Below are 24,400 nucleotides of genomic sequence, written 5' to 3'. Positions count from 1 at the left end.
GATAGGGATGTCACTACCTATGGGAAATCTAACATTTGTATCTTTGAATATAAAGGGAAAAAGACCCGATTGACCCCTAGTGCCCCAAAAGAGCTTAAGGTTGTGGAGCATAAAGGCAGCACCATCAAAGAAACTTGCTCTAAAGCACTTGGCATACTAAATCAGCAAGAAATTGAAGTTGAGTGTAAAGAGTCAAGAGTTGTTTATGCTCTAGTTGCCTCGCAAAGTAATCCAGATACACATCACACATCAGACAATTTTGTTAATAGAAGTCTAGGGAACTTGTTGCGTTGTCTTATAGGAGAGTACCTTACTAGTTGGGACCGGGTCCTTACCCAAGCCAAGTTTGCCTATAATAGCTCTAAGAACCGAACCACTGATCTGTCACCTTTTGAGGTTTGTCTAGGATACCAGCCCAAGGCTCCTATAGACCTTATTCCAGCTGTGTCCAGCTCTAGGACTTCCCCATCAGCCGAGTCTTTTGCGCAGCACATATTTGATTTACATGCAAGTATAAGACAACGAATAACACTGAGTAATGATCAATATAAGTCCAAAGCTGATGTGCATCGACAACTGCAAGAGTTTCAAGAAGGAGATATGGTGATGGTTAGGATTAGACCGCAGCGTTTCACTAAAGGTAAAACGAGCAAACTACATGCTCGTAGTGCAGGACCATTTGAGATTCTGAAGAAAATAGGAGCTAATGCCTATGTTCTTAATCTACCAACTAAAATGGGAATCAACAATATTTTCAATGTGGAGGACCTTGTCCCCTTCCATGGCACTCCTACTACTGCATTTTTCTATCCAGATGACCTTGACACCCTTCCTTTTGTCTTTGATGACCCTGCTGGTATGACCCCTTCACTCCCTACTACTTCAGTACCACCTATGCCTAAATTTCACAACAAAGTTGAGGCAGTTGAAGAGATTCTTGATGAGAGAGTTACAACTACAAAAGAGGGAGTTTATAGAGAATTCCTAGTTAAATGGTGGGGGCATCCTGAGATTGACAACACTTGAATCACGATGGCAGAGCTACAACGACTTGACCCAGACATGCTAGAGTAATACCAGAGCCTTTATTCACCGGAGGTGAATTCTTCAAAGTCGGGGAGAATTGATGAAGACATCAGTGAGCAGTTTCGAGTTTACCGGCGACGCGACGTAGAGATCATCCCACGACAGCATCTATGTGGATGGACGATGAGAAACACTGCTCATAGGCAGTTTGTCATGTTATTTTTCTTAGTCTTAGTGGGTTGGGTAGTAGTTTACTATTTAAATATTTTGATTTCATTGTTAGTCTTTATGGGCTAGGCCTAGAGTCTGTTTGGGCCCAATTTTGAATTATTTTGAGTTTGGGTTATATATACAACTTAAGTTGGGGTTATTTTGGGAATTAAACATGTAGGGTTGTGAGGAATCAATTCTTTTATTTAAACCTTGTATCAAATTCGTTTTTGGCAATTTTGAATGAAAGAAAAGAATTAGAAAAAAGCTCACGCTGCTCTCTCTCTCCTGGCGGTGCTGGTTTTCTCTCCTCTCTCCAGGTAAGTTTTCTCTCCTCCTTTCACCTTTGTTTCCCACTAGAAAACTTCTCCTTGCTCTCCTCTACAAAGATCTACTCTTCTTTTTCTCAAAAAAGACCTAGTTTCTTTCCTGGAAACCTTCTTCTTTTTTCCCAAACCCACGGTTCTGTTTTTCTGGCAGAATAAAATAAAATAAAATAAAAAACCTTATTCTTTTTTTTCTTCCTTCTTTGCTAGTCTAGTTGTCTTTTGTTAGTCTCCTTTCCCTTCTCTTTGTTTCTTTTCTTTCTCTCCCTCTCTCTTATCACCTACTCTCTTTCCTAGGATACGCCATTACTTTAGAATATTATTTTCTCCTTTCTTAAGATTTCCACTTTTTCAAAATATTTTTTTCTTTCTATTATTTATGTTCGTAGATGTTTTCTAACCCCTGTTTTGCAGCCAGGATCAGCAGGTAATATTAGCTCTCCTAAAATATTTCTCAATTATTTGTTTAAAACAAAAACTTCCTAAGACTCCCTTTACATTGTTAATTGTTGAATTCCTTGTTAGAAATCTGATATTGATTAGGATAGTTCTATTTTTCTTTAAGTTTCTTAATAGTGTTGCATTCAATTTAGTATTATGGTGCTAAGATCCCCATCCCCTTGTTTCCCTATCGATTCTTGTTTAGTTGTGCTTACCAGTAAGACTTATCGTGTTTATTTCTCTACGTTAACTGTCTTACATGCATGATAAATCAGATTACAAGTGCTGCAAAATTCATTTCTTTACTATCTTGTCAAGAATAGGCGTTAATTCTAAGGGTCTAGTAGCCACTTTGTAGGTCCCCTAGTTTCTAGGGTTTCTCCTACATCAGATAGATTAAGAACTCACCTTGGCTTAATATCAAACCAATAATTCTTCAACTAAATCGAGTGAAATGAGTTCTTAGGTTGAGTTTCTTACAGGGAGAAGAAGACTTCTCTTGGAACTGCACCAGAGAGCAACAAAAGTGAAAATCAAAGAACAGAAGATTAAGGATTAAAGGGACGAGCAGATTAATAATGAATTTCAGTTAAAAAGATGACGTAGAAGAATAAGCGAGCTAGGGTTTCATGAAACTGAAAGGAGAAAACTCACCGCTAGGATCTGACGATAGAGGAGACGCAGTAGTATTCAAAGAGTCAAGCAAACTAAAACTATTCAAATAGATTATCAGTTTTCAATATTCTTCAAGTTCACGATTCCAGATCTAGCTTCTTCTTTTCTTCTTCTTCAAGTTCTGCCAGAATGAGAACACAGCTGGGAAATGCAGCAGAGAAGCAGAGAAGTTGGGCTTTGACTGTGGTTTCCGGCCTCTGTTTACTTGAGCAGCAGCAGCAGCTTCAGGACTCTGAGGTCGAATCAGAGAAGCAGCGAAGTTGTTCCCAAACGTAGTTTCCTTCAGGATTCAGATTCTTCTCCTTCTTCTCTTCAAAGGCTTCTGCTCTGCGAGTCCCTCCAATGACCAAGATATTAATGAAGAGATTGAGAGAGAGAGAGCGAGAGAACCAGAGGGAAAATGTTGAGAAATGTTGAATAACTTCTATAGGTGCGAGGGATTGAGAGAGAGAGCGAGAGAACCAGAGGGTTGGGCAAGAGAATATAGGCGCGGGCTTGGGGCTTTTTGTTTTTCGACTCCAGAGTCTTCCCAAAAATGAAATATGGGCATGGGATTGGGCGGGAGGACCTAGGGTAACCATGGCATTTCCGCTAAAAAAGTGACAGAACTAGGGTAACCACGGTATTTCTTGGAAATGCCGCTAAAAAAGTGACAGAATTAGGGTAACCACGACATTTCCTAGAAATGCTGCTAAAAAAGTGACAGAACTAGGGTAACCATGAAATTTCCTAGAAATGCCGTTAAAAAAATGACAGAACTAGGGTAACCATGGCATTTCCTAGAAATGCTTCTAAAAAAGTGACAGAATTAGGGTAACCATGGCATTTCAAGGAAATGCCGCTAAAAAAGAGACTGAACTAGGGTAACCACGGCATTTCCTAGAAATGCCGCTAAAAATGTGACATAATTAGGGTAACCACGGCATTTCCTAGAAATGCCGCTAAAAAAGGGACAAAACTAGGGTAACCATGGCATTTCCTAGAAATGCTGCTAAAAAAGTAATAAAACTAGGGTAACCACGGCATTTCAGAAATGCCGCTAAAAAAGTGACAGAACTAGGGTAACCACGGCATTTCTAGGAAATGCCGCTAAAAAAGTGACAGAATTAGGGTACCACGGCATTTCCTAGAAATGCTGCTAAAAAAGTGACAGAACTAGGGTAACCATGAAATTTCCTAGAAATGCCGTTAAAAAAGTGACAGAACTAGGGTAACCACGGCATTTCCTAGAAATGCTTCTAAAAAAGTGACAGAATTAGGGTAACCACGGCATTTCCTTGAAATGCCGCTAAAAAAGTGACAGAACTAGGGTAACCACGGCATTTCCTAGAAATGCCGCTAAAAATGTGACATAATTAGGGTAACCACGACATTTCCTAGAAATGCCGCTAAAAAAGTGACAGAACTAGGGTAACCATGGCATTTCCTAGAAATGCCGCTAAAAAAGTAATAAAACTAGGGTAACCACGGCATTTCAGAAATGCCGCTAAAAAAGTGACAGAACTAGGGTAACCACGGCATTTCCTAGGAAATGCCGCTAAAAAAGTGACAGAATTAGGGTACCACGGCATTTCCTAGAAATGCTGCTAAAAAAGTGACAGAACTAGGGTAACCACGGCATTTCTAGGAAATGCCGCTAAAAAAGTGATAGAATTAGGGTAACCACTGCATTTCCTAGAAATGCTACTAAAAAAGTGACAGAACTAGAAATGCCGCTAAAAAAGTGATAGAATTAGGGTAACCACTACATTTCCTAGAAATGCTGCTAAAAAAGTGACAGAACTAGGGTAACCACGACATTTCCAAGAAATGCCGCTAAAAAAGTAACAGGACTAGGGTAACCACGACGCTAAAAAATTGATAGAATTAGGGTAACCAGGAAATGCCGCTAAAAAAATGACAGAATTAGGGCAATGACGGCATTTCTCTGAAATGCCGCTAAAAAAGTGACATAGAATTAGGGCAACGACTGCTAAAAAAATGACAGTATTAAGGCAATGATGGCCGCTAAAAAAGTGACCTAGAATTTGGGCAACGACGGCATTACTTTGAAATGCCGCAAAAAAATTGACATAGAATTAGGTCAACGGGGACATTTGAAAGAAATGCCGAGAAAAGGGCGACAAAGTGACAACATAGGACGGTGTTTATGAAAAACGCCGTGACAAAGCAATATATGACGGTGTTTCTTCAAAACGCCGTGATAAAATGACTTACGATGGCACTTTATGCAAATGCCGCTGTATATTACCATAATATAAAAACTCCGCTATATGTTAACATACTACAGCAATTTCTAAAAATGCCGCTATATCCTTACTCAAAGTGCCGCCGTAGGCCCTTTTTCTTGTACTGTCTCCTCAGAAAACCTAATTGGAGGGCAAGGATCTCGCAAACCCCATTTAGTTGGGTTAGGGTGTTGTTGCATTGAAGTAGGTAGGTTAAGAACTTAAGATTGAGTGGCTTAGTCTCTTTCTTTGATTTTGAGAAGTATTTCACAGGAAAGTTAAATCAAAGTGTAACTTTTACTCATTAAGTTTCAGCAAAAATGAGATCAATTTAATCAGAAATAGTGAAATAGCTGAGGATCTATTTCAGTTTACATATATTCCACTTTAATCGGCAAGTTTTGGGTCAAGCCCACCGTTGCTTTTGGATCCACTGATCTCAGAAATAAGTAGACTTTCTATGTCCTTTATTGCTATTGAGTTTGTTTTTATTTCACGAGCTATTAACTTGGTTGTAAATGCCCTAGCGTGGAAGGCCTTGTCAATTGTGTGTGTGACAAAGTGGCCAAATTCCATTCTCTAGATGGCTTCACGAGCTTGTTGTACTTGTGCATGATACTGTTGGCTTTACAAACCCCCATTATTCTCAGTAAAGCTCTTATTTACCCAACCAAAAGAGGGAAAAGAACAACCAAGTTGGGTACAATTGTTCCAATATGGGTACTGATAAGCCCCTGGTATCACGAGTCTACACTTGATAGGGAAAGCAAATCCCTAAATTCTAGGGAAGGAAACGATTGGCAGATTTGAAGAGTCCTATTGCATTCAGGTTACTTTTTAGGATTAGATTTGAAAAGTCATATTTATTCAAGTTAGAGTCATATTACATTCAGGTTACTTTTGAAGAGTCCTATTCGAATTTAGGTTACTTTTGAAGATTCTTATTCAAATTGGGATGATTTTGTTAATTAATACTGTAGGAACGTAATTGCTATATATAGGGGGAAGGAAGAGTAGAAGAGACATGTTTTTGGGAGTTAATTTGGAAGTTGAGTGAGAGTTTTTGCTCTGGGGTAGCCGTAAGATTCACCTACTGCTAGTAGAGTGTTTTGTGTGAGATTCTTTTGATTATATTGGAGATAGCTATTATCGTTGTGAAATCCAGCCCTATCCTAACCCTAACCCTGAACCGGAAACCCGATTGTTTTTAGGTCAGAAGACTCGGAGTAAAGGAAGAAGCCAGCTTTGGGCCATCTCAGTAGAAGACATGGTGTTTGACTTTGAACCCATGGATGTTGATGTTGGTGTTCTAATCTTGGAAGTCTGTGCAAATTTAGAAAGGAAGCTGCACCTGTCTGAAGATGAGATTAGTTGAAGAACTTGGAGTATTATCTGACTTGGTTTGAAGGCATTTCTACACACTAGGTATGTCACTTGATGTGTGTGCAAAAGCCCTTGAGGTTTAGTGTCCATTTGATCCTTTAATTCCCTGTTTGAACTTTGCTGACCTGATTGGTTGACTGGGTCAGTAGACCAATCAATCGACCAATGGTGTGTTAAATTTGAGAAACTCCAATTTTAGGGTTTTTCACTCTCTATTTAAACACACTTCGTGTTTCTTAGTATCCTCTGCCTCCAAAACACTTTGAGAACGTGAGAAGACTTGTTTGAAACTCTTTTCGGTGATTTCAAAGATTCCTCTGCAAGATCTAAAGTCTCTCATCTCCGATCTGTTAGGCTAAGGTTAGTATCTCTTCTGTATTATAATTTATTCTTTTTTCGATCTTGTTCTTGATTAAGATTGGGAAGAAGATGCTACATTCTTGCAACCATCTCTTCCATAATCTTATTCTTTTCTTTAGGGTTTATGATCAGCATAGAGATCTCAACCCTAATTCTTGTAAGATCCGTTTGAAACCCTACTTCTTCTTATGGATCTGATTTCGTAACCATTTAAATCTAATTTTCATGACGTACTTGTACTTGATTTTGATTACCTTTTTCTTGGATGAGATCTAAATCATCCTTGTCTCTGCTGTGATTTCCATAGTATTTTTTTTTATCGAATTCTAGGGTTTTCACCCAATTGGGGAAACCATGATTTTAAATTGAAGGTAATGTTTTTAATCCTTATTAGTGCCCGATCTTTACTCCTTTAGTGTTAGAATAGTATTATATAGTTTTCATCCAAGTTTCGTGAAGTTCCGAACCTTGTAGATTGAGTTTTGGATCAAAATTCTCGTATTTGCTTCGTACTGACTCTGTTGGTCGATTGGGTTAGTAGACCAATCAATTGACCAATGAAGTCAGTAGCTTTGTTTTTCGCTCAGTTTGATTCGTTTGCTCTCTGATCTTCTAGGCATCTTTCCTAGTGTTATATCTATGATTGTTAGGGGTTTACTTACTAAGTTTGGAGCCTCTCTCTTTGATCTTTGGATTATCTTCGACGATAATTAAGGTAAGGACAGTTATTTCATAATAACATAGATCGCGTATGCTTTGGTTTCTAACTTAAGAAACTCTGAGTTTATTTACTGTTCTTGTATTTTATACTTCTGATGTACTATTGTAAGTACAGTAGCACATCACTTGTGTCTTCTTTTTCATTATTCAAGATTATATGAAATGCTTATTACTGCATATTGTTTAATGATTGGATTATCCTCTTACATTCTCTTTGTATGATGAGTTGTTGATTTTGTATGTCATGACTGATCTGAGAATGTGTTTGATTAAGTATGGTTTGGGATTGAGAGGTGTCCTTTTGACACTTCTGTCCTTGGACATCGGAGGGAATAGTATGGGATATTCTCCGAAGATGCCCATCGACGCTTTCCCGAATCATTGGTTGTCATACCTAGGGCTGTCTAGCAGTGTTTGGCTAGGATGTCCCCGTTATATCAGACTCGATTCGGAAGGTTATTGAGACCGAAAGATCCGTGGCAGCAATGGGGATTCACGGGTGCTCGAGACCGGTGAGTTATATCCGTGAGAAGACAAGAATCACATTGTGGGGGCCATGTATGGGAAGGGTTGCATATTGATAGACTTGGGCTTATGGGCGCTCAAGACCGGTGAGTTATATCCGTGAGAGGACATGAGAGCTTCCCGTTTACTATATGTGGATGACCTATAGGGTTGATGAGTCCGTAGTCCGAGAGGGAATACGCTGACTCTAGTGTGAAAGATACCAGAAAGGATCCCGAGAGGGGAGGAATGGACGTATCTGAAACTGAGTTGATGTAACTGAATAGATGACTTGCATTGGGCTAGGCTTAACCCTGGCATGCACCAGTACTTAGACCAATGGTGATGTGAGAGAGCGGTGACTTAACCCCAGCCATGGATTGTCCGAGAGGGATGAAGGACCCATTACCAACTGAGCCGAGTGACTGAGACCTTTTTAAAGAAGTATGGTGCTATGACTTAAAGCATGTCTGCCAATAGAGACCAACATACATAGAGTTTAGATGCATACATACATTATCTGTTTCATATTGCATTGCATCTTGTTATGATCTGCTATATGTTATTTATGTTGTTATGATTTAACTTGCCTTGCTGAGTTCATTCGAACTCACTCCTTTTTGTGCAATCTTTTTGGTTAGATTATTCCGCAGGTATTGATTACTATGAAGGACAATACAATGAAGTGCAAGCTGATGAAGCGTACTACACGCAAAGTACTGGCAACTATGAAGATCACACTGATGATCCCTCGAGCGATCAAGTTGCGTACTACCATTAGGCGTAACGTAGAGTTGGAACATCTCTGTTAGATGATGAAGTCCATTACTTTGAAGATGTTATCTATAGGATAGAAAACTCGTAGTTCAGTTTGATTTTCTTTCCTTATTTTTCTTTAGAACCAGTTGTAATTCTTTTTAGACTTACGTGCTACATTTCCGCTGTAACTGTGGAGTGAGTTTCCGCCTCACTCTACTTCTTTTTGATGTGCTTACATCTGGTATCATTTCCGCACTCTGATTATACTGATATACATTTCCTGATTTGATCCTTTATTTATAATATTACACTTGATTTTATCTGTTCATGATTATGTTATTGCATATGTGGGAGGATGATTTCCTCGATACTTGATCTTCAGGGCTGTGGATCACACACCCGGGTATGCCAGTTAGGGTACCGGCTGGGGGGATGTGACAATCGTGGTGTGATAATTTTTCCATTACACTTCTGTTGATATCGGGTCGTATCAATTTGGCATCAGAGCTAATAGATTCCAAGGGAATGGCAAAAAGCAGAATGGAGCAGCGGGTAGAAGATCTGGAAACGATCGTGAAGGAGATACAAGGGCAGGTAGTAAGCTTAGCACAACAGATAGAAAAGGGAGAAAAAGCCAACGATGAATTTCGTGAAGAATTGCGATTGATGTTTTCAAAAGGGAAGTTAGTTGATAATTTAATTGCAGAAGAAATAGAAATTAAAGGCACACCAGATCACATCACTCGAATGGGTACAGCAGAAAAATCGAGAGATTTTCTTCCCAGGCAAATTGAAATGCCGATTTTTTTTTGGGAGAAGACCCTATAGGATGGATCGTAAGGGCTGAGCGATACTTCGATCTGTATAAATTGAGCGAAGGAGAAAAACTACGAACTGCAACACTATGTTGTGAAGGAGCAGCATTGGGATGGATACATTTCCGAGAACTTCAACAACCGTTGCTATCATGGAAAGGACTGAAAGAAGCAATGATTCAGAGGTTTAGTTCGACGCAGATGAAGACCCCCCAAGAGGCGTTGATCACCTTTCAATTTGGGCAGTATTGATGTTATTTTGGGCGTTAAATGGTTGCAAACACTCTGGGAGGTACGCAATAATTGGCGTTTGAGGACCATGAGCTTTGAATGGCAGGGACGACCCGTGAAATTGAAGGGGGATCCGACTACATGAGAGTACAACAGTATCAAATTTATTATCCGAATTTGTTCAACTGTTTGCTGAACCCACTGAACTGCCACCAAGAAGGAAGTATGACCACCGGATATGGCTAGCCGAGAAAAGTACTCCACCTAATATTCGACCTTATCGTTACCCACACTCAAAAGAACAAAGTCGAAAGGTTGGTACAGGAAATGTTAACAGCAGGATTGGTACGGCATAGTGTGAGTCCTTACTCCAGCCCAATATTGTTGGTTTGAAAAAAAGATGGCGGGTGGCGTTTCTGCGTGGATTATCGTGCCTTAAATAAACTCACAGTTCTTGACAAGTTCCCCATTCCTGCAATTGACGAACTGTTGGATGAGTTAGGCGGAGCCACGGTGTTCACCAAGCTTGATCTAAAAGCAGAATACCACCAAATCAGAATGGCGAAAGGTGATGAGGAAAAGATAGCTTTTTGTACCCATAATGGGTATTACGAGTTCTTGGTGATGCCATTTGGGCTTTCGAATGCTCAGGCCACATTTCAGTCACTTATGAATGAGGTATTTTGAGAACACTTGCGAAAATTTATTTTGGTGTTCTTTGACGATATTTTGGTGTATAGCAGGACCATGGAAGAACATGTGGGTCATTTGTGAACCACCTTTATACTCCTCACACAACACCACCTCGTCGTCAACCGAAAAAAATGCATGTTTGGAGTTACTACATTGGAATATTTAAGGCACATCATATCTAAAGACGGAGTTGCGGCGGATCCACGGAAGATCAAGTGCATAGTGGAGTGGCCCCAACCCGCCAATCTTAAAGCCTTACGAGGGTTTTTAGGTTTAACCGGGTATTACCGCAGATTCGTCCAAGATTATTGTAAGATTGCCACTTCGCTCAGTAACTTATTGAAGAAAGATGCATTTCAGTGGGGTAACGAGGCAACCATGGCTTTTAACGCCCTCAAGACAGCTATGACAACCGTTCCAGTATTGGGTATGCCAGATTTTACGAAGGAGTTTTTGGTGGAGACTGATGCTTCAGATTTTGGGCTAGGTGCGGTCTCAATGCAAGATGGCCATCCTATTGCCTACTGGAGCCAAGTGTTGTCCCCTTGCGCACAAACCAAGTCTGTCTATAAGAAAGAACTAATGGCAATTGTGCTAGCTATCCAGAAATGGTGTCATTACTTGATGGGGAGACATTTCAAAGTACGAACTGATTAGAAAAGTTTGAAGTATTTGCTGGAACAACGCATTGTGGCTACTGATCAACAGAAGTGGGTCTTGAAGCTTTTGGGATTTGATTTTGAGATACTGTATCGTCCGGGCAGCGAAAACAAAGCCGCCGACGCTCTCTTGCGACGCTCAGAGGGTGACAAGCAACTTTTCTCTATGACAACAACAAATTGGCAGGAAAGTGAGGGTTTAGATGCGGTAGTTCACGCCTCAGAGCGTTACCAGAAGATTATTCAGGCATTGATGAAAGGATCCTAACACTATCCTAACTATCATCTCCAACAAGGAACATTACTCTATAAAAACAGGTTAGTCATCCTTGAAGGATCCCCCCTAATTCCTAAATTATTGTCCAAGTATCATTCTACCCCATTGGGTGGACATTCAGGGTTTTTTAGGACCTACAGGCGATTAGTAGCGGTGGTATACTGGGTAGGAATGAAGGCTGTTGTCCGCGATATTGTGGCGAGCTGTGATGCTTGTCAACGCAGTAAATATCAAGCCATGAAACCCATTGAACTCCTTCAACCACTGCCAATTCCGGATCGCATTTGGGAGGATATTAGCATGGATTTTATTGGGGGGTTACCCAGGACTAAGGGTGGAGATACCGTGCTTGTTGTAGTTGACCGGTTATCCAAGTACGCTCACTTCATTGCTCTTTCACACCCTTATTCCTCCAAGGATGTGGCTACCTCATTTAGCAAGGAGGTTATCCGCTTACATGGGTTCCCTCGAACCATTGTCTCTGACCGAGATTGCATCTTCCTCAGTAATTTTTGGATGGAGCTTTTCAAATTGGCGGGCACCAACCTCAAGCTCAGCAGTGCCTACCATCCCCAAAAGGATGGTCAAACGGAGCTGGTAAGTCGCAGTCTTGAGATTTACCTACGATGTTTCTGCGCTCGCCAACCGAAGGACTGGATTAATTGGTTGCCGTGGGCAGAGTATTGGTACAATACAACATTTCATTCAGCCACTAAAATGACTCTCTTTTCAGATTGTGTACGGGCAAGACCCCCCTTCTCTTTTGCGTTGGGAGGATGGTCGTTCTAAAGTTGATGAGGTTGGTGTGTTCCTTCGGGAGCGTAATCGAGTGTTAGATGACCTCAAAACAAATCTGCGGGTGGCCCAAGATTGAATGTGCGTTTCAGCAAATTCCAAGCGTAAGGAGGTGCATTATCAAGTGGGGGATGAAGTTTTTCTTAAGCTACAACCTTATCGCTTCCAAAAACTCGCCAAACGGCCCAATGAGAAACTCAGCCATCGCTTCTATGGGCCGTACCAGATCATTGAGCAAGTAGGACCAGTTTGCCTATCGTCTACGTTTACCTGATGATTCAAGGATCCACCCGGTGTTTCACGTTTCATAGTTGAAGCAGGCACTTGGGCAGCATATTACTCCACAACCGCTTCCAACTTGTTTGCAGGGAAACAACGAGTTGCAGCTCACACCCGAAGCCTTGCTCAACATTCGTTTCTCTACTCAAGGGATGCTGGAGGTTTTGATTCAATGGAAAGGACTGCCTCATTGTGAAAATACTTGGGAATCTTATGATGAAATGCAGTCCCACTTTCCAGATTTTCACCTTGAGGACAAGGTGAAACTATTGGAGGGAAGTATTGATAAGCCCCTGGTATCACGAGTCTACACTCGACAGGGAAAGCAAATCCCTAAATTCTAGGAAGGAAATGATTGGCAGATTTGAAGAGTCCTATTGCATTCAGGTTACTTTTTAGGATTAGATTTGAAGAGTCATATTACATTCAGGTTACTTTTGAAGAGTCCTATTCGAATTTAGGTTACTTTTGAAGAGTCCTATTCAAATTGGGATGATTTTGTTAAATAATACTATAGGAACTTAATTGCTATAAATAGGGGGAAGGAAGAGTAGAAGAGACATGTTTTTGGGAGTTAATTGGGAAGTTGAGTGAGAGTTCTTGCTCTGGGGTAGCCGTAGGATTCACCTACTGCTAGTAGAGTGTTTTGTTTGAGATTCTTTTGGAGATAGCTATTATCATGGTGTGATAATTTTTCCATTACACTTCTGTTGATATCGGGTCATATCAGGTACCAATGTAGTTTCCCCCCAAAAATCCCTAATGAAGGAAAAGCTCACCATTCGAACAAGTCTTTTAAAGGAAGAAGACGATGATGTCTGCAACCTCTGCATCACCCGCTGTCATGCTCCACCCTCCTCACCAGACCATATTCAGAAAGCCATAGATGGCAAGGGAGTATAGAGGAAGAGAGCATCAGGTTCAGCTTTACGCTTGGTGTCTGAAGAGGGTTTTAGGTTCAGGTCCCATCTTTCTTTCTTTTTTCCTCCTCTCCTTGACACTTTTTTCTAGGCTACTGATTTTATTTCTGCACACTTTCTTTCCCCATGGTCCATTTCCATATACCATTCTTTCACTGATTTGGGATTGGAAAAGAGACGTCCCTCAAAGTTTTCTCTGTTACTATTTGTCACTCATTAATACTGTGAAATGGATCCCGAACACCTCACTGGGGTTCCTCTCAATATGCATGCTAATGGGGGGGGGGGGGGGGGAGGATCTATTTTGAATGGGTCAACTTATTTCTATTTCTATGCTGTCAGTTTTATGCATGAGCCTTTGCACAATGGTTTGGTTGCTCTGCAACCTGTTGGCTATGGGTTTAGAGCTTGAAAACAACCTCTGGTGTGATGCAGGTTGATGTAGTTACATGTGGGAAAAGGATTCAATTTTTCTTCTATTGATGGTTAGTCGTAGGAAGGTGGAGTCCTATTGGAGTTGGAGTTGTTTTTCTGTTTTGATTTAAGATAGAATAGAGTATGTTTCAATTGAGTTGAAGATAGACTGATAGAGTCCATTTAGGCTTTGACAAGTGTTAGGATTGTTTGAGAGTTTAAATACCCTACAAATTGGATATTCTGATTTGGGAATCTAAAAATTGAAAGAAGTTTGTTTAAATGTCTTGATCGATTGGTTCTAAGTTGGACTGAGAGTTCAGAAGGTTGCTCTCAGCAGGAAGTAATCCTTCACTCCCAGTCTTGGATCAACTTTTCAAAAGGAGATGTATGATCAATCTTGAACTGCCTTCTGTAGTGGGATGTTCTTTTTTAACCAACCCCCTCCCCCACCCCAAAAAGAAACTTCATCATGCCTACTTAATAGTGGATGATGATGCATTGCAGTGACACATCAAATTGTAAGGGCATGTGGTATGATCTAGGGAACTCAACTGATTATGTGAAGAAAATTTTGGAACAACTTATTGATTTTCTCTCATAAAAAGAAAAAGATTATTGATTTTCTACAATGACACTGCTGTCATAAAGCAAGAGGGGAGATAATGAGATTGGAAAGTGTCTTGACTGTTCAGGAGAAGATTGCTAGTTGGAACTTAGGAGTCTTATCAGTTTATATGGAAATCCAGTCCAAGAGAATCTTCTGATTATATTTGAGCTTGGGAGGAAGTCTGAAGATTGAGGGAAAGTGAGGGGGGCTATAGCGTTGATTGAAGATAAAGCAATGTAGCTTATTAACTCGGATCACAGTTTTGCAAATGGTGATGGCTAACATGACGATGGGCCAGTTGCATTCTTTTGCAGAAGAGACAAACCTTTGATTGTGACTATAAACCCTTCTGTTTTTGTGAAGCAGATTTTGCATATGTAATTTGACATCTCAGTGGAAGATAACTTGGTCAATTACTCACGCTGAAGAACAAGTACTTCCAAGGGTTTCGAGGAATTTATCATAGATTTCGTCCATCTGTCTTTAATTCCTGACCTAATATGCATTGCCAGTTCAACAGTCATAGCAAAATACGATCAAGAGTGTTGAGAGGCTCACTTTAGCATAAAAGATGTTGTGGATGAGTTCTTGTTCATTCTTGAAGTAGAGAAACTGAGTTATGAGGATATGCTAAGGATGGAATTGAGTAATGTGGAATGCATGATCAAGGAATGGATTTGAGGTGTGGAAATCTTGATGCATGTTTTTGTTCCTAGTTATACACAACTTTACAACCAGATACTGAAGGAGTTTGCATCATTTAATTCAGTTTGTTCTGTTGAGGTATCAAAGGGTTCAACATCGCAATCAGCCTACTTTTTCCTCGCTAGTTCCCAAGAAATAGGGAACATAAGGAACCTAAGAAGACTTCAAGCATATACCAACTTGCTTGGTGCTAATCAATAGTTAAAAACCGTGCAAGTTCTAGTGATTAAAAACTTCAATACTATTCTTGTAGTATTATGAACAATAAAACAAGCTACTCTTAAGTCTTTAATAGTCTAAGTTGTTCTAAAAACAACGGACACGAAAAATGAGCAAAGCATGAAGCAATTCCTGGCTGAGCTGGAGATAGACAAATTTCTTACTTCTCTGTCTTGAAGAATTTTGTTTCTTTTGAACTTTGAAAAAAAATGGGAATAAATGATATAATTTGCATACATCATTGGCCACTGCATAGGAAATATTGTACCTTCAGGAGACAAATATTTTTGTTAAAAAAATCGGAAGTTGATCATGACCCCTTTAAGGACGCCTAGGCTTGATGCTTGAATATGCTTCATAATGAAGGGGATTTCCCCCCCCGAGATTTAGCTTTTTTCCTAATTAGGCCCCATTGTGTTAGGGAACATTAGGGAATGGCATATTCATCTTAATGTCTAGAGTTGTCATGTCTCTTGGTTATCAAATTGTAACTTTGTTGCAAATAAGCAGTCATCTCTGAAGTGGAATTTTATTTAATTATTATTGTTGTTGTTGTTGTGCTGTTAAACAGGTACTCAGATATGGACGAAGTGGAATTTTCTAGATTTCATTCTGGTGTGATGCGTGGTGACATTGCTGGTAGGGCTGCAACTGGGCCGGGCTTTTGCAATCCCAAGCCCAACCCTATATGTTATAATCTGAGCCCATTCCCTCCCTGACCCTAGTTCAGGGCCAAGGATTATTGTCCCTAGCCCTAAGCCTTACAGGGCCAAGCCAAGCCCATTCTCGCCCTAATTGGCCCTAATTGGGATGGGTTGGGATGGGTTGGCCCTGGCCCTGACCCTGAATGGCCCTAACGCTAATTAGCCCTGATTGGCCCTGTCCCTAGCCCTAATTGGCCTTGATTGACTCTGTCCCTGACCCTAATTGACCTTGACCCTAATTAGCCTTGTCTTTGGCCCTGATTGACCCTATCTTGGCCCTAGCCTTAATTGGTCATATTCTTTGACCTAAAATAACAAATGTAAATTCATAAAATAATAATAATAAAAATAAAAATAAAAGTATCATAAGTAAACTAAAAATAAAATTCATAGAAATATAAGATGATTCAAGCTCATACAAAATGATAAAATAGTCAACAAGTTGATAGTGTTGCTTTAAACATAAATAAGTTCATACTCCATAATTCTATATTGATCTTTGAAAGTCTCTCATTGCTTTGATGATGGAAATTGAAAACCACTCCCATTACTTTGGTGATGGAAATTGAAAACCCCTCCCATTGATATCCTTATTCAAAAAAAAAAAAAAAAAAAATCATATTCAAAACTTTGTTAACAAATATGAAAGAATGCAAAGAAAAACTCTAATTTTGATAAGTAGGTTGCTTACCTTGATGGGTAAGTCTTATGTATTTATAAATAAACATAGCTGTTGTACAAGATTCGTTTACAATATTCAAATTTGAATTCAAAATTAAAAACTTGAATTCAAAAATTGAATTAAAAAACTTAAATTCAAAAATCAAATTCAAACCATAACAGATCCGTTATGGTCTTTCATCCCCCCTCAAAATCTGCATTGGCAGGTGCAAGAGTTTGTCTTTATGCTTGAAGAAAGCTTGTGATGTTAAGCCCTAAGTAAACACATCTGCAAATCACGTAGAACATAAGAAAGCCATAGTAACTCAGATGTTGTGATGGCAAGGGATTTGTACTCAGCTTCCATACTTGATCTAGATACTGTAGGTTGTTTCTTGGAAGACCATGATAATAAATTATCCCCAAGAAAAGTGCAAAACCCACTAGTTGATTGGCGTGTGTCTGGACATCCTGCCCAATTTGCATCAGTATAAGCAGCTATGAAAGAAAGTTGGGTTGGTTTCAAGAGAACACCAGCACCAATAGTATGCTTGACATAACGTAAAATACGTTTTGCTGCTTGCAGATGATCTTCTGTGGGAGATTGCATTAACTGATACACTTGATTGACTGCATAGGAGATATCTGGTCTAGTGATCGTCAAATATTGTAAGGCTCCTACTGATTGTCTATATGGTGTTGGATCAGGTAGGGGATAACCTGTTGTTGATGATAACTTTGTTCCAACTGCAATTGGGGTTGTGCATGGCTTTGAAGTCTCCATTCCTGTAGACTTTAATAAATCGATGGAGTATTTACTTTGAGTGAGTAAAAGACCATCTGAACTTCGATTAGCCTCAATTCCCAAGAAGTAATGCAAGTGTCCCAAATCTGTCATTGCAAATTCTTTGCTTAGGCTTTGAATAACCTCTTGAATTGCAGCGTTATTGGCTCCTGTCAATATCATATCATCTACATATAACAACAATACTGTCATTGTACCTTGGGTGTTGCGTGTAAACATGGAAGAATCTGCCACGCTTTGTTTGAAACCTTCTCCTTGTAAGTATGTTTTGAATTTGTGAAACCAAGCTCGTGGAGCTTGCTTGAGACCATAAATTGCTTTTTGTAGATGACAAACATGTGTTGGTTTAGATGTGGAAACAAACCCCTGTGGTTGTTCCATGTAAACATCTTCTGCTAAGTTGCCATTCAAGAAGGCATTTTTCACATCAAGTTGATGTATTGGCCATGACTTTGATAGTGCAACGGTTAATACTGTTTGAATGGTGGCTGGCTTTACAACTGGACTAAATGTTTCATGAAAGTCCACTCCTGCTTACTGGTTGAACCCCTTGGCAACTAATTGTGCCTTGTATCTCTCAATGGAACCATCGCTTTTTGTCTTGATCCTGTACACCCACTTACAACCTACAATATTTATACCCTTAGAGTAAGGCACCAAGTTCCAAGTCTGATTGTCTATCAAGGCTTTGTATTCTTTTTGCATTGCATCAATCCACTTTGGGTCTTTTGAGGCTGATTTGTAGGTTTTAGGTTCTGTTGGGATGTTGGAGATGGTGGTAAGAAAGGTTTGAGGTATTGGGTGTCTAATAGTGAGTAAAGAGAGATGGGTTTTTGGTTTGGCAGAATTGGTTTTACTCATAGTAATCATAGGATGAGATGGTTGGGGCTGTGGGTGGTCTATTGTTGGTGGGGATTGATTAACATTTTGGGTTGGATTTGCCATTGATATGGCTGGTAAGGATGTTGTAGGGTCTGTTTGTGATGGTTGGTTGTTGAAATAGGTGAAGAAGAATGTGAAGTGAGTGGAGGTACATTTGGTGGGTTGTGTGGATGAAAACAGGTAGAGAAATAAGTTCGACTAGTGGTTTGTTTGATGATTGGTGTGATAGGGAATTTGAAAAGGAAAATTCCTTTTCTTCAAAAATAACATGTCTAGATAAATATACCTTAACAGTGTCCTTATCTAAGCATCTATAACCCTTGTGATAAAGACTATAAACAAGAAAGACACAAACCTTGGACTTTGGCGATAATTTGTCTTCTCTGTAGGGTGTCAAGTTGGGGTAACAAAGGCAACCAAAAACTCTCAATAAACAATAATCTGGTTTTAAGCCAAACAATGCTTCATGAGGAGATTTTCCTCGCAATACCGGTGTAGGTAACCGGTTTATTAAATAGACAGTAAGAGTAAAGGCTTCTAACCAATATTCTTTGGGCATGTGAGCTTGGAATAGAAGGGATAAACCCATCTTTGTAATTTGTCTGTGTTTTCTTTCTGAAACTCCATTTTGTTTTGGAGTATGAAGCCTTGAAATCCTGGATACAATGCCACATTCATCAAGATAGTTTTTGAAAGCTCCCCTTGTTAACTCTAAGGCTCCATCACTTTGAAAAAATTTAATAGAAGTAGAAAGCAAGTTTTCAGCCATATTTTTAAAATGCTTGAAACAATCAATTGCATCAAATTTAAATTGTATAGGATAAAACCAAGTAAATCGACTGAAATCATCAACAAAAATAATATATGAATTGAATCCACTAATTGACAAAGTTTTAGTGGGACCCCACAAATCACAATGAATGAGCTGTAATGGTTGAGTAGTTCGACTAACTGAAATAGAAAATGGTAATTTGTGATGTTTGCCAAGTTGGTAAGCGTCACAAATTTTATTGGATCCAAGTGTTTCAAAGGAATTAAATAAGACACTATTTCTCAAATGAGTAAGTACTGTAGAAGAAGGATGACCAAGCCGGTGATGCCAAATATCAGAAGGAGCTTTATTTCCATAAAGAGCCAAAGGAGGCACAGCATTGGTCGATAAAGAATACAATTTATCTTTTGACTGGACCCTTCAGTAGAGTGATGCCTGACTTCAAATCCTTAACACTGAAACCCCATGGAGAAAATTCAACAGAACTATTATTGTTAGACGTAAGTTGAGAAATGGAAATTAAATTCTTTGACAATTGGGGAACTATTAGTATGTCATTAAGAGATAAATAACTTGAATTTGTTTTCAAAATTGAGGAGCCTATATGAGTTATAGGGAGTTTCTTACCATCACCAATTGAAACTTGGTCTTCTCATTTGTAAGTGGTAGATCGATGTAGCATGGCTGGATCAAATGACATATGGTTGGTAGCACCTGAATCCGGTATCCACTGTGCATCATTCTGTGGTGTAATGTGTTGGGTATTTTGGGTACCATGCAAGCCAGCATAAGGAATGTGAGGTGGTGGATTATACTTATTTCGGCTTTGGGCATAACGAAAATAGCATCTATTGGCCAAATGGCCTTGCTTAGCACATATTTGACATTTGAAGGAATTAGTATTAAAGGTGTTTCGATTTGGTCGGTTATAGGAATTTTGAGATCTTGGAGGGCCATTTGATGAATTTTGGAAGTCAGATCTAGGTGGGTTTCGGTTGTTGGGTGGATAGGAATTAGTACTATTATTAGGCCGATTAAATTTAGGCTGATCTGTAACAAGTAATGCAGTAGGGGAATGGTAATCAGTTAAGATTAATTGGCTGTTCCCATAGCTGCGGCGTAACCGTTGCTCATGAGTAAGTAGTTTGGCCCTTAGGTCGGTAAAGGTAACGGGTGGGGTAATATTTTCCATAGTGATGATGAAAGTGAGATAATCCGAACCAAGACCATTTAATGTATATGCTACCAAGTCAGAATCATTTACCTTGTCATTGATTGCCGCTAAGGAATCAGCGATGGACTTAATTTTGTGAAGATAGTCCGTAATTGTGCTCGTTCCTTTATTGATCATCTACAATTCACTGCGAAGATAAGTCCTTCGAGCAGTGGACTGTTGTTGAAAAAGTTGTTTAAGAGAATCCCATACATCTTTCGTAGTTTGAAAGCCAAGAATATGAGAAGAAAGAGACAGTGTGAGGGTGGCATTGATGCATGCTCGAACAAAATGATCATTCTTTCTCCAGGTTTGAAATGCTGGATTCGGCATTTGAGTTTCTCCACTAGTGACAGTTTGATTTGGCATTGATCTAGTACCATCAAGATGATGCATAAGATCACAGGTAATAAAAATGGATTCTAATTGTTCTCTCCACATGAGATAATTTGCTCCATTAAGCTTGACAGATACAAGGTTGGAGAGATTGGTAATGGGGAATGGAGTGTTAGCAGTGGCCATTGAAAATATAGTGTTTTGGGGGAAGGAAAAAAAAAATCTCAAAACCTTAGCTCTAATACCATGAAAGAATGCAAAGAAAAACTCTAATTTTGATAAGTAAGTTGCTTACCTTGATGGGTAAGTCTTATGTATTTATAAATAAACATAGCTGTTGTACAAGATTCGTTTACAATATTCAAATTAGAATTCAAAATAAAAAACTTGAATTCAAAAACTTGAATTCAAAAATCAAATTCAAACCATAACAGATCCGTTATGGTCTTTCAAAGTAAATCAACGATAATTTAGTATTGATATTTTTTTCGTAGTTAAAGAAAATTATATTTTAGTTACAAACATAACTATCTGTCCTTAATAAGTTTTTTTTTTCCTTTCTTTGAAATATCACATTGGAGGCAAAAGAAAGATGTCAATATTCATGATGAGAAGTTGGGTTGTGGATTTGTTAGATATTAATTCTCTATATACTAACTTTTATTATTTATAATATATTATCTGGCCTTAGTCCAAAATGATTTTTTGGAACTAAAAATGACTTAATTCGAAAAATAAAAATTATCTTAAAAATAATATAAAAAGTTAACTCATAGTCTAATATTATCAAAATGACTAAAGTTCAAAGTCAAGACTTATAGTTATATCAATGTTAATTGAGATTAGGGTAAAAATCTAATACATGATCAGGGTCAAATTAACATTAAGATTAGAGCCAAAATTAGGGTCAGGATCAGGCCAAAATCAGGTGGATGCTTACTACATTGGTAATGAAGAAATAATTTATTTTTATTAATTTTTTTACAAAACATGATCATGTTTTTAAAATTTGACAGGTGTCAAATATTCACCCATGTGGATTATAATTAATTCCTTTCCATATGGGTGGAGGGTCCAAACTCAAATCAGGGCCTAGATCAAGGCCAAGATTAGGGCTAAAATTAAGGCCAAGATCAGGGCTAGGATTAGGGTCAGAATCAGGGCCAAGATCAGGGTCAGAATCAGGGCCAGAATCAGGGCAAGAATCAGGGCCAAGATCAGGGTCAAAATCAGGGGTAGAATCGGGGCCAAGATCGGGGCCAGAATCAGGGCCAAGATTAGGGCCAAAATCAGGTACGAGCTGGGATGGGCTGGGCGGGCCAGAGAGTAATCCCAGGCCAGCCCTTGGCCCTAGTTCAGGGCCAGAATATTTTGGCCCTCACCCGCCCTTAGGGCCAAAATCTTTAGCCCAAGCCCTATTCGGGCTCAGGGCTGGCTTAGGCGGGTCAGGGCTGGCTTAGGCGGGTCAAGGCCGCCAGGGCCAAACTTGCACCCCTAATTGCTGGTGTCTCTGGATTTCCAGGTCTGTAGATTACAGCTTAATCCTGAAGATTTTTTCCCAACACATCCAAGAGTAGAACATAAAGTCTCTTGGTTGTTATCCTCAAATTCTCTTATACATTCTCTTAGTTCTTAATAATAGTTTTAGATGTTTACCTCTCACTGACTTTTATAATGGGAAAGAGATAGTGGTCCAACTGAATTATGAAGACCCAAGTTAAGTTTATGCAACAGTCACTAGATCCATGAGAGTCAATTTGGTTCGTTGTTTTGTGGAAGACATTCAGTCATGGTTACAAAGGAGATGCATGACTTGGGTGAGTTGATGCCTTGTTGGTGTTGACTAGAATTTTTGTTACCCTCTCCATCACTTCAGAATGCTTAATCACCATGACAACTATGCCCATTAAGAAGTCCATTACAGCAACAAACACATTGCCCTGGAGATGGATTTATGTGTAACACAGGTCCAATGTCCTCTTTTTTTATTTGCTTGCCTTGTCAAGTCGTCTAGACGAGTTGACTCTTTCCTTGTCTCTTCCTTGTCCCCCTTATTAGATATTCCCCCATACTCTAAACCTTCAACTGAGGCTGGCCTTCTGTTTCCTTCTAGTGTTTCATGGATTATTGCATTCTTTGGCTGCATCTTGCAATAATCATCTGATTATTATCGGCGGTTGTTGTCACTGTGAAGTTTAGACATATTTTTGCTTTTGGGAAGTGGTTACATCTATTTGGCTAATTTCCTTCAGGAAAGAGTAACATAGGAGAGTTGAGTATTTTCCCTGGGTCATTTACTGTCCTATCCCATTGTCTTCATATGATGCCAAGACAAAAAGCGGGTCCTGGTGCTGATAATCCTGATGTGCAGGTGAACAAAGCTTCAAAGAAAATTACTTCTTTTTTGTACGCTGATGTCGTGCTTGCTAGTAGTTTGACATTGTTGGTATTGATTGTTTGTTCAATTGTCTACAGAAAACTGATGTTTGGATCCCAAGACATGTCAGAAATCTTGAAAAATATATTTTACAGGATCCGGTATCTAGTTTACCTTAGCGCTTCTAGAAATTAAATTCCTATCTTGACGGTGCGTCTCATTCTGCTAGGATCTATTCCGTTTCAATCTTATTTATGCATTAAATAATTTACATTATTGCAATTAGTGCTCCTTATCTTGAAAAAATGTTATAAGGAGAATAAATCTACTAATAAGAATTTCCCAAAATAGCTCCCTCTACATCAGCAGTTTGAGTATTTAGTTTAGTTTAACCTTTAATTGATGCTTTTTCTAGTTTGGTTATTTGAGAGAAAAATTAAAGGATGTTTTCATTAATCTTTGCATTCGCACTAGTAAAATATATTAAGGACTGTACCCATCCCAACCACCTCTCCCCCCACCCTCCCAAAAAAAAAATTTAATTGAAGAAGAAGAATTTATAGGAGAGGGAAGTCAAGGGGGTTGTGTGGTCCTTGGTGGTTGGTGAAAGTTTACACCTATTTTTTGTTCCTAAAAATGCTTATAAAATATCTTCAAGTGGAAGAGTACACCACTGAATATTATTTCATCATGACAGCTCCTTTATGATCTTGATCTGGAGAGACTTTGGTGAAATGATGGCTCTGGTGGTGATCTTCATTCTATTTTTTGAGACTAAATTGTTCTCCCTCTTGCAGAATTATGTAAAAAGACGCTGCAGTCTTATTTGTTATATTACCTTGCCTATCCAATGGGAAAAATAAACCAGATGAGTAGCAATTGACCACTTGATTGCTCATGTTTATTAGCAAATAAATCTTAATTACTTCGTCAATAAACCTCTCCTGTTGCGCAGTGAGGTATAAGTGGAAACTCTGATTTTAATCTTAACTTAATTGACTGGAATTTTTACTGTTAAGACTCAATGGTTTTCAATCATAGCAAAGGGTTGCCATGGGGTTGCTGTGCATTAGAAAACACTTAACTTTGGACCAATATAGTGATCTATATTCTCTCACTGGGGCTCAAAATTATTTGTGCCAAGGCCAGATTTTTTTGGGCATTTACGTATCCTATTCTAAATGGAAAGACTAGAGAAAAATGATAGGATCATTCTATAGGACTGTCATTGGACAGGCTATGGTATATGGTGCAGAGTGTTGGGCTATTAAAAAGCATCATATAGATAAACTCAATGTAGTAGAAATGAAGATGTTAAGATGGATGAGTGGAAAAACTAGGAAGGATAACAACAAGAATGATCATATTAGAGTTGGCCTGGGAGTAGCTTCGATAAGTGATA

General features: G+C 39.1%; 1 protein-coding gene across 8 annotated transcripts in view; it reads left to right on the top strand.

Annotated features, from left to right (window-relative positions):
- LOC149005472 (uncharacterized) overlaps positions 1 to 24,400 on the top strand; it is a 55,611-nt gene that overhangs the window by 12,207 nt on the left and 19,004 nt on the right. Inside the window, exon 4 of one of the 8 annotated variants that reach the window (XM_089167688.1) lies at positions 8,515 to 13,589. The exons of the other annotated variants lie outside the window; for them this stretch is intronic. Coding sequence (XP_089023814.1) covers positions 8,515 to 8,533 — 19 coding nt within the window. The 3' untranslated portion in view covers positions 8,534 to 13,589. Of the gene's footprint in view, positions 1 to 8,514; positions 13,590 to 24,400 lie in introns of those variants that run through there. 8 annotated transcript variants of the gene reach the window in all.

The sequence above is a fragment of the Hakea prostrata genome, chromosome 9 (assembly GCF_041222555.1).
Source record: "Hakea prostrata isolate BN-2017 chromosome 9, UWA_Hpros_2, whole genome shotgun sequence".
Classification (NCBI taxonomy): domain Eukaryota; kingdom Viridiplantae; phylum Streptophyta; class Magnoliopsida; order Proteales; family Proteaceae; genus Hakea; species Hakea prostrata.
Note: the sequence above shows the minus strand (reverse complement) of the source record. Positions and strands in the feature narration are given on the sequence as shown.